Below are 15,719 nucleotides of genomic sequence, written 5' to 3' on the forward strand. Positions count from 1 at the left end.
CTTTAACTCGCGGATGTGTGTCAAGAGTTTTGCAGTAAATCTCTAGGGTGGAACTCCTGGAAATGGGGATGCGCTTTCCCATAGCCTGTGGTTCCCAGGCTACCCTGGGAGTCTGCTAACTCTTGTATCCTTCCCAGAGCTTCATACTTTGCCTTGGCGCCTGGAGTCCAGACAGGAGGCTGCCTGCGGGCGATCTTATAGAAAAAGCATTCTTTTTCCCTATGAAACACAGCATAGCCATGCCCAAGTGTCTTATCTAAACTGTGAATAAACAACAAGGACAGAGAGCAGTACCCTGACTCATTTCACCCTTTCAACCTCTGCTCGAGGGTGTGAGGGGCTCTTGTCCTTTTATCTCAGAGATGGAGGCTGAGAGATCAGGGACTCACGTCAAATTGCAAAAGCCAGGGTTGGGGCCCTGAAGGGGGACTCCAGCCCAGGACGCTAGCCCTCAGTCCCCTGCATGTCCCTTGGAAGGTGCTGGTCAACTTGGTTTCCACTGTGAGGTCTAGGTGCATCTGCTGCACAGCCCCTGGGTCTGAGAGGCTTGTCAGGTTTTATCTCTGCTCCCCCACGGCTGCCTCCCTCAGCCAAAGCCCACATTTTGAGTAGTTCTAGGTTGGTTTCCATGGGGGAGAAAAGGATGACACAAATGACTCTGTCTTTCACTTCCCAGACCCCACCCAGTGAACTTTTAAGATGTGGAAATTTTATTAAATCCCTCAGCATAGCTTCTTTTTACATGTTCTGTGGTTTAACTCTCCCTGGGTCTTTTTGCTTATGATTTTAGCTTTTTCCTCACCCTCTTTAAACCTGAGCTGCCTCTCAACTGCACCCAAGTGCTAACGCTTCTAGTCTTTGTATTCATATTGATAGTATTTGCTAATGGCTTTGCACAGAGTCAATAGGTATGGACCCACATCCAGTGAGTGGCTCACTTTGTGGGCTAGAGTCCTCTCGGGATAAACCTGAACTCTCATCTGTCCAAACTCCCCTCCCTGGAACCAGTCACAGGGCATTTGCTCCTGCTGGTGCCCATGACCTTTGCTCCCTCCCATCCATCCAGATTGGTCCCTTCCTCATTGGAGACAGCCCTAGGCGAGTCTCCTTGGCCCACAAAGTCTTTTCTGACCACTGTGATGCCCACAAGGTTTCCCCAGTCCTCTTATATCCTGAAGGATTATGTCGGCCTCACTGAGCTGGTGACACATTCGATTCTAGAATTATCCTTAGAAAAGACAAAATGAATTATAAAGACACAAATCTGTATTTTATTATTATTTTTTAAATTTAACTTTTATTTATTTTTATATTTTTGGCTGTGCTGGGTCTTTGTGGTTGTGCTCCAGCTCTCTGTAGCTGCAGATGGCAGGGCTACTCTCTAGTTGAGGTGTGTGGGCTTCTCGTTGTTGTAGAGCACAGACTCTAGGAAAGGCGGGCTCCAGTAGTTTCAGCACATGGGTTGCGTAGTTGCGGCTCACAGGCTTAATTTCTCCAAGGCAGATGGGATCCTGCCAGACCAGGGATCGAACCGGTGTCCTCTGCATGGCAAGATGGATTCTTAACCACTGGACTGCCAGGGAAGCCCAGGAAAGTGTATTTTAGAAAAATGAACTACCCCACCCTCAAACAGTCCAAGCCCCCAGACAACCCACTATAAATGTGGTTGGTATTTTGCATTATTTAATTTTCATACATTCACATGCATTCAAACTATCTTGAAAGCAGGAACAGGGGTTGAGGCAGGCATCCAGACTCCCCAAGCAGCATCTAGCCAGGCTTTTGCCATTATTGTTTAATTGGTCCTACATGGGCTGTGCCACTGACTCCGGACAGCCAGCCCCAAGAGCAGGGGGTAAAAACCTCCTCCTCACAGCTGAAGCCACCAGGACGCAGTGGACTTCACAGAGTCACCTGAGGTCACATAGCTAGTGAGAAAGAGAGTGAAATTGGAACTGGCGTCTTCTGACAAGCCCAGTTGTTCTGGGAAAAACACTGAAGGACGCTTGACTTCCCTAAACCTCACTCCCCAAGTGCCTGGCCCTGCAGAGCTGAGGTTAGCGAAAAAACGAAAAAACGTGTCGCAATCCTTCATTGCTCTGGGGGCAGCCAGACGGGGCTTCTCATCTGTGACTCGATACGGGCCCTGGGTGGCAGTTCCTTTCAGGCCACTGGTTCAGCGTCCACCTGGGTGAATCATCAACCATCAGCCAGCTGTCGCCTCACCTTTAGCTCCATGCGGCGTGAAGCTTGTTTTCTTTTGCTGGCATCAAACAGTCACCTCTGACACGTGGTGAGATGCAGGACATTGCCTCCAAGTCAAACACAGACCTGCAGGAAAAACAGATTTGTGGAATACAAGTGCTCTAGGGTACCAGGAGCTGGCTTCTCCCTACCAAGCTCCCACAGCTGGTGGGGATGTCACCTGCCTCCAGGAAACAGATGGAACAAGCGGGTTAGCTGGGAGCGTGAACCAGGCCAGGCAGCCCTGGGGGCCCTGAAATCCCTGTTCCCTGGGCTCACATTTCTCACGTGAAACTCGGGGATCAGCGTGGCCTTGGTCCCTGCCCTCCATTCTGCAGTCCCTGCTGAAATCCCAACCGCAGTGGGTGGGCAGGCGGGTTCAGTTCCATGATTAATTGCCAGAGCTTCATGTTGGTGTCAATGTCCTGTCAAGGGATTTGATTTCAGCACTGGCAGCCAGTAAAAGAAGGTTCTTAGGAGGTCTTTGGTGACTGTGGGAAGGCTCTGGGCCCTGGCATGGACCCCTTGCCCTGCTCTGTGAAAGAATTTCCCAGGGAGCCCCTCAGGATAATTATAGATGCTTCAAGACACCTATTTCTTTTACTTCAAGAATTACATATTTATTTTAATACATTTTAAAATATACTCAGCATATCAAACTGCAATTTCATATATTGCTTAATATTTTTTAAAAGTGACTTGGTTAAAACAAGCAAATGATAATCCAGGTTATGAGGATATAGCAAAACTCTAACGGAGGAGCTAGAACAACCAGAGTCTGGAAAACACCACTACTTTCCTGGAGAATCCACTATTCATGCCAAAAATATGGACCAAGCTGAGATCCAACTGAGGATGGTTGGAGATTTCTTTCTCTGGAACTACCTTAGTCCATTTCCAAGCTTTCAGTTTGTATGAAACTTAGACTGGTAACAAAGAGTGAGTAGGAGGATTTTTTTGTTTGTTTTGATTTGTTTTAATTGAGACTTTACCATATATGGGGCCCTAGGGGATAGAGATGAACAGATGCCACCAAGTAGCGCAATTAAAAATAGTCTGTGCAGGGCTTCCCTGGTGTCTCAGTGGTAAGGAATCCGCCTGCCAGTGCAAGAGACACTGGTTAAATGCCTGATCTGGGAAGATTCCACCTGCCACGGAGCAACTAAGCCCCTGCACCGAAACTATCGAGCCCATGCTCGAGAGCCGGGGAGCTACAGCTACCGAGCCCAAGTGCCACAACTGCGGAAGCCCATGCACCTGAAAGCCTGTGCTCCCCAACAAGAGAAGCCACTGCAATGAAAAGCCCAAGCACAGCAGCTAGAGAGCAGCCCCACTCGCTGTAACTAGAGAAAAGCCCCGTGCAGCAACGAAGACCCAGCACAGCCTCCCACCCACCCCCACCAAAAAAAGGAATCTTGGTAGTGAAATCTGAAGTGGCTGGGAGGGTGTGACACATGGAATCGGGATGAAGCAGGTCACCAGGCCTTCACCTCAGCAGATGATATTTTTTTAAAAGAGAGAGAAAAATACGTACAACTCTTTGTATTTACCTATGACCTTCTGCCCACATGGCTCAGAGGGTAAAGAATCTGCCTGCAGTGCAGGAGACCCAGGTTCTATCCCGGGGTTGGGAAGATCCTCTGGAGGAGGGCATAGCAACCCACTCCAGTATTCTTGCCTGGAGAGTCTCATGGACAGAGGAGCTTGGGGGCTACAGTCCATGGGGTTGCAGAGTCGGACATGACTGAGCTACTAACCTGCTCTCTCTTTTGAGCGTTTGACATAAAAATGTGATGTTTAGATAGCTATAACTCCAATGTATATATACACGTCGCTCTGTTTGGCTTTACGAATCCAACATGGTTTCATTTGGGTCTTTCCTTGTATGTCAGGCGCCTCTTGTCCTCACAAGGAGTGTGAATCACAATCAGTGGAGAACTTGCAAAAACGAAGATTCCTGGACCTGCCTCCCAGGATTCTGACTCAGTCGCCATCTGCATTCTTAACAAGCTCTTCAGATCCTCGGATAGAGGTGTTCCTGGACCTCACTTGGAGAAACCTTGAAGCTTGGGGACCCCACATGGTTCAGATGTGGAGTCCACCCTCAGAACCCAGTCAAGAAAGAAAGATAAGACACTACGATAAGTCACAAGGTAGAATGTGGCCAGTGCGGCAGGACAGCATGAACTAGAGCGCCAGGGAACTCTCACCACCATCCCCGACACCCAGGGGTGCCGAAGCTTGACCCTCTGTTCCAAGAAGTTTCCACACTTTTGCTGTATTGTATTCCAAGTCCAAGTGAAGCCACTCAGTCGTGTCCAACTCTTTGTGACCCCATGGACTGTAGCCTACCACGCTCCTCCATCCATGGGATTTTACAGGCAAGAGTACTGGAGTGGGGTGCCATTTCCTTCTCCAGAGGATCTTCCCGACCCAGGGATCGAAGCTGGGTCTCCCGCACTGTAGGCAGACGCTTTACCATCTGAGCCACAAGGGAAGTCCAGCTGTATTGTATTCCAGCCAACCTTGAATTATATATTCATAGTATTACTTCTACATCTGGTGGAAGACTCATTTCACTGATGTAGGAACGTATTTTTCATATTGGGTGAAGGATAGCAGATAGGAAAACCCTTACCTGTCTTAGACAGAAGTAGTTTTTCGGTGGCAAGAACTGGGTGCTCTTCTGAAGCTGTGTGGTAGTGAGGTGTTGCCTAAAATACAGCTTCCCAAGACCCCATCCTCTACTGCTCATCAACAGAATTGAGAAAGAGGCCCTGAGGGATCCTTGGAAGGAAGTTGAAGATCTTGTGAGAAGCTGAGGCAGGCCCAAGAGCTGGGACCTCCTCTCATGGTACCTGATTCCTCACCACCCACCATCCCTCCTGGAGGGCTCACAGTGGCTTCACCTTAATGAAAAGGCATTAGATCCATGTGTTAGAAGAATGTGGGGACTCCACCTGAGAGGCTGTGGTTTTCTCAGGGACTTCACACACCGGCTTCCTGGTTTGTCCCAGGATTGGGTCTTCCTTCACCCACAGCCACGATACAGGAGAATGTGCTTTGGAGGCTCTGGTTCCAACACTGGCCCCATCACTCACAAGCTCAGAGACCTGGGAAATGATTTTATCTTTGGTCATCAGTCTGCTTATCTGAATCCAGGGCAGTTGGGAGGATTAATGGGGATAATGTATGTGAAATGTGTCGGATGAACTCTGACAGATGCTAACTCTCATGAGTCTGGGAGAAACTTTTATCTGCATTAACTTATGCATATTTCTTACTTAAATCTTCCAAGGACATAGAGAGCATTCATTTTTTCCCCCATGCCCTCTTTACTAATCAGTGAGCATCTGTGAGGTGACAAGGCTCTGTGTTAGGGGCTGGGGATGTGGAATACAGCAGACCCGGCCAGAGGACGCCCCAGAACCACGAGGGGGGGGAGCCCACAACAGAGGTGAGAACAATTGCCCACAGGGCTGCACAGCTTCACTGGGCCCTGGGCTCCTGGGTGGTTGAGTGAAATATTCCACCCCTGTTCAGAACAATGCTATTAAAAGCATAAGATTACAAAAGAAACCGGTTATATTGAAATAAAGTGTTACTCAGTCGTGTCTGACTCTTTGTGATCCCATGAACTATAGCCCGCCAGGCTCCTCTGTCCATGGGATTCTCCAGGCAAGAATACTGGAGTGGGTTGTCATTTCCTTCTCCAGGAAATATAGTTATGGAGCCATTTAAAAACTGAATTTGTGGACTTTCCTGGCGGAACTGAGGATGGGAATTCACCTGCCAATGCAGGGGACAGGGTTTGATCCCTGGCCCAGGAGGATTGCACATGTCGTGAAGCAACTGAGTCTGTGCGCTGTAACTCCTGAAGCTTGTGCGCCCAGAGCCTGTGCTCCACAGCAAGAGAAGCCACTGCAAAGAGATGCCTGTGCACCGCAACTGGAGAGCAGCCCCTGCTCGCCACAATTAGAGAAAGCCCACGCAAAGCAATGAAGACCCAGTGCAACCAAAGAGAAAACAAAATGTGTGATCTAGTCGATACGGTTTTCTTTTATCACAGTAAATGAGATCTAACAGCAGATTTAGTAGATACTCTATTTTTTTTTTTTCAGAGACTTTTCGTTTCCTTCTTATCTGCTCTCCTTCCTTTAGGGCTCCAAATATATGCGTGTTAGGCTGCTTGATGCTGCCCCTCAACTCTCTGATGCCTTGTTTTTTTCTGTTTTCTCCCTGTGTTTCCACTGAGTCGTCTGTATCAGCCCCACCAGTCTTTTCTACTACAGTATCTAATCTGCTATTAATGCCACCCAGTGTGATTTTCATTGTAGATACATTCTTTACTTCTAGGAATTTGATTTAGTACTTTTTCTAACTCCCATGTCTCCCCACAACATTCTGTCCTTTCCTTTACCTTTTTAAACACAGGGAATAAATTTTCAACTGCTGTTTTAATGTCCTTGTCTACTAATTCTACCATCTGTATCGTTTCTGGGCCTCTTTCAATTAAATAATTTCTCTCCTCATTATGGATCGTATTTTTCTGCCTCCTTGTATGCCTGGAACTTTTTCACAGGATACCAGACATTGTGAATTTGACATTGCTGGGTGCTGCTTCTTAATTTCTTTCGTATTCTTTTAAATATCTTTGAGCCTTGTTCTGGGACACAGTTAACCAGAGACAGTTCAATCTTTTCGATCAGACATCAGCAAACTACAGCCGAGAGACTAAATCTGGTCTCGTCTGCTGTTGTACGGCTCATGAGCTAAGAATGGTTTTTCCATTTTGAAATGGTTGAAAAAAATCAAAAGAATATCTTGTGGCCTGTGAAAATTGTATTAAATTTTCAGTATTTGTAAATAAAGTTTTATTGGCACTCAGCTACTAGCATTCATGTCCACAATGAACGCGGATATAAAGTTTTATTGGCACACAGCTACTAGCACTCATTTCCATACCAAACGTGGCTGCTTTCATGTTACCGTGGTAGAGTTGAGTGATTGCAACAGAAACCAAGTGATCCGCAAAGCTGAGACTATTTACTGTCTGGCCCTTCACACAAAAAGTTGCCTACCCTTGCTTTTGAGGCATGCTTATAAACACTGCTAAGCAGGATGAAGGCATCCTTTGGTCCAGGGCTAACTTTGCCCTACTCTGGCTGGTGGGAGAAGGAACATTCTGGGGCCTATGTGAGCTCTGGTTTTCATCCCCGCTGATCCTCTGGGAGGTTCTTTCCCAGCCTCAGGTAGTTTCCTCACAGGCCCGAGCTGATGATGACTCAGCTGGAGGCTCCAGGGGGACCCTCTAGGTCTCCAGAGCTCAACCTCTGAGCAGCTCTCCGCTCTGCAGACTCTAGCTGCTCCACCCCCCCTTATTTTCAGCTCTGTCTCCTCAACCCAGACCGACTGCCAGGCTCTAGCTGGATCCCTCTCCCCTGACAGTGGCCTGGGAACTCTTCAGGCAGGAAGCAAGAGCAGCATCCACTGTCTGAAAACCACGATTTCGTCCATATATTGTCCAGATTTATAACTGTTAAAGTGAAAAGTGAAAGTGTTAGTCACGCAGTCGTGTCCGACTCTTTGTGACCTCATGGACTGTAACCTGCCAGGCTCCTATGTCCATGGGATTCTCCAGGCAATAGTACTAGAGTGGGTTGTCATTTCCTCCTCCAGGGGATCTTTCCGACTCAGGGACCGATCCCAGGTCTCCTGCATTGCAAGTGGATTATTTACCACTGAGCCACCTGAAAAGCCTTAATTGTTAAAAGTCAAGTTGCTTAGTCATGTCCAACTCTTTGTGACCCCATGGACTGTAGCCTACCAGGTTCCACCATCCATGGTATTTTCCAGGCAAGAATAGTGGAGTGGGTTGCTATTTCTTTCTCCAGGAGATCTTCCTGACCCAGGGATTGAACCCGGGTCTCCCACATTGTAGGCAGACTCTTTTATGGTAAAAGTGGGAGTTAAATCCAATTTCTGTTATCCATTATTGATAGAAGCAAATTAATTACTGTATTTTAAGAGAAGAGATACATGTAAATTCATCTTGATGGCAACAGGAACGCTGTGTGAAAACGTTATTTTTATTGGTGATGAAGTCACAGATACTGATAATTCTACTGGAGTTCATTGCCTACATTAAGATTGTAGAAACCCTTAAATTCGTAATAGAGGTCAGTAAAAGTAAAGATGCCATTTTTCTTCCCATACTAATTCATGTACCTTCTGAATTTTATTCAGTCTCCTGGGGCATCTATGGTTTCCTGGAAAAGAGCTCTTTTACTGGTATGCTAACAGTTAAGTTTTTCTTCTGAGTACCACAGAACTTTTAATCGGCCCTCTTATGGAGTTTATTGTCGATTGCCTTGCAATTCTTTTTAAAAAAACCCCATGTTTTGTATAAAACAGAGGCCTCAGTTTTGTTTTTTTTTTTTTTTTCCTCTCTGTGGGCAAAAACATCCCAACACCTTCCAGCACCGCATCTATGTTTCGTCATCCTGGGCCTTGTTTTTGCTGTTCTGTGAATTCACCAGGGACTCCGAATTCCTTGTGAACTGTGGTGACTGTAACCAGCTCAGGCCCCATGCAAAACCCGATGGCCAGTCTTCCTTGAAACTCTGAATGACAGACAGCTTTTCCTGTGCATCCCAGCGGCCTTCTGACTTCTTTTTTAACAGCACTGCACTTCTGGTTTGTATTCTGGTTTTGACGGAGGATGGTCCTTGGGCTTCTTCCTTTCATAAGTATGTCTTGCTTTTCCTTTTTGTTTTAAAACAAATTTTGTATTTCTTCATGGGAAAAAAAAAAAAAAACCCATCCACTAAATGTTCCTTTTTGTGGTCATAAATTTTTATCTTGTTATACGTTCGGATCATTCTGCCACCCCCTGAATGCATAGGGAGTCATCTTTACAGACTGAATTTCCATCCTCCCCAATGGCAGGATGAACAGAGGAAAGAACTAGCCTGGGTTTTCACTCCATTATACTTAAAAAATATTTTAAAAGTAGCTCATTAGAACTATTGATTACTACTAGTGATCACTGCAGATAAAATGAATCTACAATTGGGAGATTCAGGCATAGAGACAGATAAAATCAAGTTCCTTTTTGTTATCAATCATTGTTTAATCTTATCTTCTCATTAACCCTTAACAGATTTTTTTTTTTAAGCACTGCTTCTTTTAATCTTGGATTCCATGAGGCTTTGAATAGAACACTTTTTATTTCACTCTAACTTTTGAGATTCAAAAATGTTTCCTAGAATATTGATAGACATGTGGTTTCGAGCTGAACTGGGGTTCCCAGTAGCTGTTCTAGCTGTCCAGTCATTTCAAATAACCGGAAAGAAAGCCCTCCTCTCCCTCTCCTGTAAAGCAATCCCCTGTTTATTTAATCATTTATACATCATAAAATATACCATTTTAAGTGCTGGATTCAGTGACTTAGTAAGCCTAGAGCTGTGCAACACTCATCCCATGACAGTTTTTTAAAAATTTACTTATTGATTTATTTGACCTCGCTGGGTCTTGGTTGGGGCTTTCCAGGTGGCGCTGGTGGTAAAGAACCTGCCTGCCAACGCAGAAGACCTAAGAGACGCGGGTTTGATTCCTGGGTCGGGAAGATCCCCTGGAAGAGGGCATAGGGGCATGCGGAATCTAGTTCCCCGGCCAGAGATGGAACCCAGGCCCCCTGTATCGGGAGCTCGAGTCTCTGCCACTGGACCACCCGGGAAGTCCCCACAACCCAATTTCAGAACCTTTACTCCAAAGCAATTCCATTCTCACCTCCAGCCTCAGGCTACCAATAATCTCCTTTCTGTCCTTACAGAGCTGTCTTTTCTGGACATTTCATGTAAGTGGATTCACACACTATTCGATCTTTGTGACTGGCTCCTGTTCAACTATGTTCCAAGCGTTGATACGTTATTCCCTTTTATCACAAGTAGTATTTCCTTGTATGGCTCCACGGCTTCTGTTTAGCCATTCACCAGCTGGACATACAGATCTCTCCCAGTTTTTTGCTATTATAAAGCATGTTGCTTGTGAATATTCATACACAAGGCTTTGTGTGAACATAGTTTTGACTTCTCTTGTGTGGATCCCTAGGACTGGAGTTAATGTGTTGTGTGGTAAATTCATGTGCAACCTTTTTTTTTTAAAAAAAAAAAAAACACAACTTTTCAGTGCCTGCACCAATTTGCATTTCCACAAGCAATGTATGAGAATTCCTGCCCCCAGTCAGATTTAACTGCCTTCTTTTCAGAACAGCTAACCCCCTTCATGAAGTTTCACAGGAGCTTGAAGGCAGATTTCCACAACATAGCAGACTTCCCGGACTGCTGGGTAATCCACACTCAGGATTTACCCTGACCCCATCTCCCAGCCGAAAGTTTTCACAGGCTTTTGATAAACTTGTTTTGAATTTTGTTACCTGATTTACTAAAACTCAATTTTTACTTAATTTTCCTGTAGTTCCTCTCTTTGTCCTGCTGTCTCCTAGACATGGCATTTATATAACCTTTTATGGAGTTTATTTTTGTGCATATCTGTCTAGTCCAACTGAACAAGAAACCCTCTCAGAAGGACTTTTTATATCCAAAGAGACTAACACAAAACACGTCACAAAGTACCTTAAAAAGCGTTTCTTGAATAAACACTTAAAGATGCAATATACACATTGGGTTCAAATATATTCGAATTTCAAAGTCAGCTTGTTTTCCTTCTAAAGGGCCATAGTCTTTGCATAGGACCAATTCATCAAATAGGAATCTTAGGAATCTTAAAGAAACCCTGGGGAGAAGTCCAAATCTTTTAGTTTATGTGACATATCTGAGGCCTGGAGCAGTAAAGCGACTTGCCCAAGGTCAATTGTATGTGCTGGTCAGGAATATGCCATTACTTCTGGAAGAAACCCTGCCATAAAGAGAGCAGGTGAACTGAAGCTGGGGAGGTAAGAGTGGGGCTGCACTATGGTAGAATCCTGAATGCCAGCCCTAAAGTTCACTTGGTAGGAAAGGATGCAGGATTATCCAGTCAGATTCTTGTAGATCAACATGGGAGGCGGCAGATGCGAGGTGGGAGACCAATCTAAGTGGAAGACAGGAGGGAGGGCCTGGACTTGGTGGGGTGTGTTTGCAGAGGGAAGGAAGGGACAAGCACTGGGCTATGCAAAATGCACCAATGCCTGGAAAATGGGACTCACCTGGGACGCAGTGGTCTCAGGAGGAGATCTAAGTTAGGTGGGATAGAAATGCAGGTCCGCTGACCATTCGGACATTCTCCACGGCCCCAGGGCAGGGAGCTTAGTGGGTCGGAGTGCTCCCTCTGCACTCTTGGTTATGTCCCAGTATAAGCTTTACCAGCACCACCCACAAACCAGTGACCTCAGGCTAATGACTTACTGACTCGGAGCCTTAGTTTCCTCATCTGTAAAATGGGGCGATAACACTTCCCTCCAGGGTTACAGGGAGGATTCGGATAGGTGATATGTTTAAGGCACTTAGCCCTGAGCCTGGTGTGTGGCCAGCCATCAGTTCCTGGAGGCCTCAGTTCCCCTGAGCCCTGCAATTTCTCCCTCCTCACAGAAAACTTCAGCTGGGAGCAGTGCAGGAGTTGCTTCGGGCTGGACACTCCATGTTTGAAGTTCTATATATGGTGAGTGAGAAATTATCTTATTGTTTGGAGCTTGTGGTCATGTTTTAAACTTACTCAATTGGAAATTTCTTAAAGGAACTAGCACTTTTTTTTTAAATGCCATGTTCACACAACTGTCCAAGTCCTAAACCAGTCATATATGAAATGATTTCGCTACAATGTCTGATGCAGTTTTCAAATGCTTCTTATGGGCTCTTGGGTGATCTCAGATTAGGCTGGGGCTCCTGGGACTTCCCTAAGACTCCGCACTTCCAATACAGGGGGCACTGGTTCAATCCATGGTTTGGAAACTCAGATCCCATTTGCTTGGCAGTGTGGCCAAAAGATACAAAAACGAAAGAAAAAAAAGGCAGCTACAAAGACTCAGAGCAGCCAAAAATAAAATAAATACAGCAGTGGAAAAAAATAGACTGGGGTCCTCTAGGACAAAGGGATGGAACCCCCACCATCTGTTTGCTCCCCTTTCATTTTTTGCATATTATTGGGTTTCTCAATAAGACAAGTAAAATTTCATTTGAAGAAAAGGCTTCACTTTTTGGGAAAATTCTTATAAAGGAAATTTAACAAATATACGAGATTGATCATGACAACCAAGTGGTGAAAGATAAAAATAAGTTTTATATACAAAACTTCAAATTCGCTAATTGGTTGGACAAGTATATATATTTCTGAAGAATAAAGAAGGAAAAAATGTTACAGGCTACAAATACTTTTCCATAGCAGAATGGCGTTTGCATTTTTCTAACTGGTATAAATGTCTACACCAATTTTCTGGAATTCTCTTTAGAAAGAGTTGGGGAAAATGCAAATTGAACCTTAGGCAAACACTTCATGCTTGTCTCTATCTGTTTAGGAAACAAATTATTTCACAAAAGAACTGCATTCCACGAGAAGTATGTTTGTTCTGGCTGAAACATCATCATTTCCTCAGGAAGTCTGATTCAGATAAAGCATCTAAGAAACTCAAAATTACTTAGTTTGTAGACAACTGAATGTCATACTCCTTTCTGAATTCCATGAGTGTTTCCAAAATTAATTCTGCCATTGTAGACTATGCTTTGAAATTCAAACATATGCTATTATTTCATGGCCATTACTGCCTATTCGATGTCAAATCCAGTTATTACCTGCATTTTAGTGAATTTTTTTCACTAACGCATGTATCTTGTTTATTTACGAAGATTTCATTTTTATTTTTTCTTTTTAGTTTTAAAAGGTTTTGTTTTTAAATGTGGACATGGAGTATATTTTTAGAACCTAGATAAATCAATAGGGAGGAGGAGAGGATGTGATTAAGAATTCTGAGCTTCTGGAAGCTCAGTGGTAAAGGATCCACCAGCCAGTGCAGGAGATGTGGGTTCGATCCCTGATCCAGGAAAATCCCACATACTGTGGAGTAACTAAGGCCATGTGCCACAGCTGCGGGCAAGCCTGCGCTCTACAAGAGAACCCACAGTGAGAGAGCAGCCCCCGCTCGCTGCAACTAGAGAGAAGCCAGCAACGAAGGAAGACCCAGCACAGCCAACAAATTAAAAGGAAACCGCCTCCCCCAAGAACCCAGACTCTGGACCCAGATGACTGAACCATCCCAGCTCAGTTACTTACTACGATTTTCCATAGGTCACTTCATTTCTGTGCCTCATTTTACTTATTTGTAAAGTGGGAATAATAACTGCATCACTCTCATCAGGCTGAGAAAATTATGAGTTAATATTTTCATATATGTGAAGTGCTTTAAACAGTACCTGGCACACAGTATATGCTCAATAAATGCTAGCCATTGTGAGCTCTTCTGGGTTTTCTAGTGTAGTCGGGGCATGCTTTGTAGGGTTTCATTGATTATTCTAGTTGATAAAAGGCTGCTGTTGTTGTTCAGCTGCCAAGTCGCGTCTGACTCTTTGGGACCCCATGGGCTGCAGCATGCCAGGTTTCCCTGTCTCGCCACTGTGAATAGATTAGTCCTTTTCATATAAATAGGATATAATCGGTGATAGTCAATTTAAAGACCCTGCTGGTCATAAGTCTACAGACTTTCAGGGCTGAAGGGATGACAGGGAACATCTTATTAATATCTTTATTTTGCGGTTGACAACCCCCAGGCACTTATGAAAGCCAAGGCAGAGAGCAAGGCAGAGAGTAGCCAGGATGTGGTTGCTTCCGACATTGAACACTTTAGGCTCTCAGAAGGCTGCAGCAAAGTTTCCATTATGGCATCACTTATCATCCCACTGATAAGCCAGCTACTGGAGCAGTCCGTGCTCATCAGAATGACAAATAACAGCATTTACATATTTGGAACTGTCAATACACAAAGTAAAGACAGGTAAGGAAACTGGCTTTGCTTTATACCTTCATGCTATTCTTTACTATCCTGAAAGAAAATCCTTGCAATTGGGTTGTTTTTATGTGTTTCCATTTCAAACATCCCTTGTAAAAAGCATTTTTTTTTTTGTTTGCTTGTTTGTTAAAACTATAATAAAAACTATAGCTATATACTATATATAGTATATATATAGTTATATACTATATAGTTATATATTATATAGTTTATATATATAAAAACTATAGTTATAGTTAACAAACTATAGTTTGTTAAAACTATAATAAAAAACAGTCTGAAGGATTATAGGCCACCACCCAGCCTATACCACTGGAACCATTTACACCTCAGGAGGCACACATACACAGATAATCAAAGTTTTATTTAAAATTAGAGAACACTTAAAAATAAACAATATAATAGACTTGAATGCTTATTGAAACATAGAAAAATGCTTTCAAATACACTAAAACCTTCAAATTTACCCCAAAGTATGCTATGCAGCCAGTCAAAGTGCTTTGACAAGCATCACTCTCTACGGATGGCTGGGGTAGGAGGTAGGCTGCGGAGTTCCCTGCAGGCAGGGGGGTTTCTTAGTTGGACTGGCGACGTCTCTTCTTGTTGTGGCTCTCAATCGCTCTTCTCAGCGCCTCATCCTGGATGAGGTCCGACATTCTCATGTCTGTGTGGCTACAGCCAATTTTCGGGCAACTGTGACAGAGGAGAAAAATCAAGTCAGGCCGCTTCACCTTAATGCCTTCAGAATCAACTTCTCTCCGTGCAAAAATGTAAGTGCACACTTAAAAAAAAAACTGAATGAAAAATTCTTTCAATTCTATAGGGTTTTACAATTGTCAAAAGTTTCACACAGATGATTTCTCATAATCCCATAATAACCCCTCCCCGCCACCTTTTTTCCTCCAACCCCTATCATGCTAGCCCCCACAACTTGTAACCACTGGTTTGTCCTCTCTGTGAGTTTGCTTCTTTTTTGTTTTATTCACTAGTTTGTTCTATTTTTAGATTCCACAGATAATGATATCATACAGTGTTTGTCTTTGTCTGACTAATTTCACTTAGCAGAATTACCCTCCAAGTTCATCCACGTTGATGTAAATGGCAAAATTTCATTCTTAGCAGAATTACCCTCCAAGTTCATCCACGTTGATGTAAATGGCAAAATTTCATTCTTTTTTTTATGGCTGAGTAGTATTTAAGTCTGGAAATTTTACCAAAAAGGGGGTACATTTAAAAACTCAGGACTGATGTGCACTCATTCACTAGTTCAGAGTGCCTACCTACCTGGGGCTGGGGCAACGCCCACTTCACGGCACTCACTTTCCAGTGGAGGAGAGAAACCATTGCTAACCCGCTGCATAGCGTCTTTAAGTGCCACAATGGCTAAAAAAGCAGGGTCAAGGGAGAGAGTGTGAGCTGAGGGGCTTATCTAGCAGGGGTCAAGCATGGCTAGCTGGGAGGGCTTATCTATTAATAG

General features: G+C 44.3%; 1 protein-coding gene and 1 long non-coding RNA gene across 4 annotated transcripts in view; both read right to left on the reverse strand.

Annotated features, from left to right (window-relative positions):
- Positions 1-1,319: 1,319 nt before the first annotated feature.
- LOC105611791 (uncharacterized) lies at positions 1,320-2,598 on the reverse strand. Its single transcript, XR_001042605.5, has 3 exons — positions 2,524-2,598; positions 2,227-2,331; positions 1,320-1,573 (listed from the first exon to the last, which is right to left on the reverse strand). It is a non-coding gene; the product is annotated as an uncharacterized LOC105611791 (long non-coding RNA).
- An 11,987-nt stretch (positions 2,599-14,585) lies between these two features.
- The window catches only part of NSMCE2 (NSE2 (MMS21) homolog, SMC5-SMC6 complex SUMO ligase), a 231,632-nt gene continuing 230,498 nt past the window's right edge, over positions 14,586-15,719 (reverse strand). For all 3 annotated transcript variants that reach the window (XM_004011642.5, XM_027972906.2, XM_012183579.4), the window contains one exon: positions 14,586-14,935. In XM_004011642.5, the coding sequence (XP_004011691.1) occupies positions 14,818-14,935 (118 nt within the window). In that variant the 3' untranslated portion in view covers positions 14,586-14,817. The remainder of the gene's footprint in view (positions 14,936-15,719) is intronic.

Source organism: Ovis aries, chromosome 9 (assembly GCF_016772045.2).
Source record: "Ovis aries strain OAR_USU_Benz2616 breed Rambouillet chromosome 9, ARS-UI_Ramb_v3.0, whole genome shotgun sequence".
Lineage (NCBI taxonomy): Eukaryota > Metazoa > Chordata > Mammalia > Artiodactyla > Bovidae > Ovis > Ovis aries.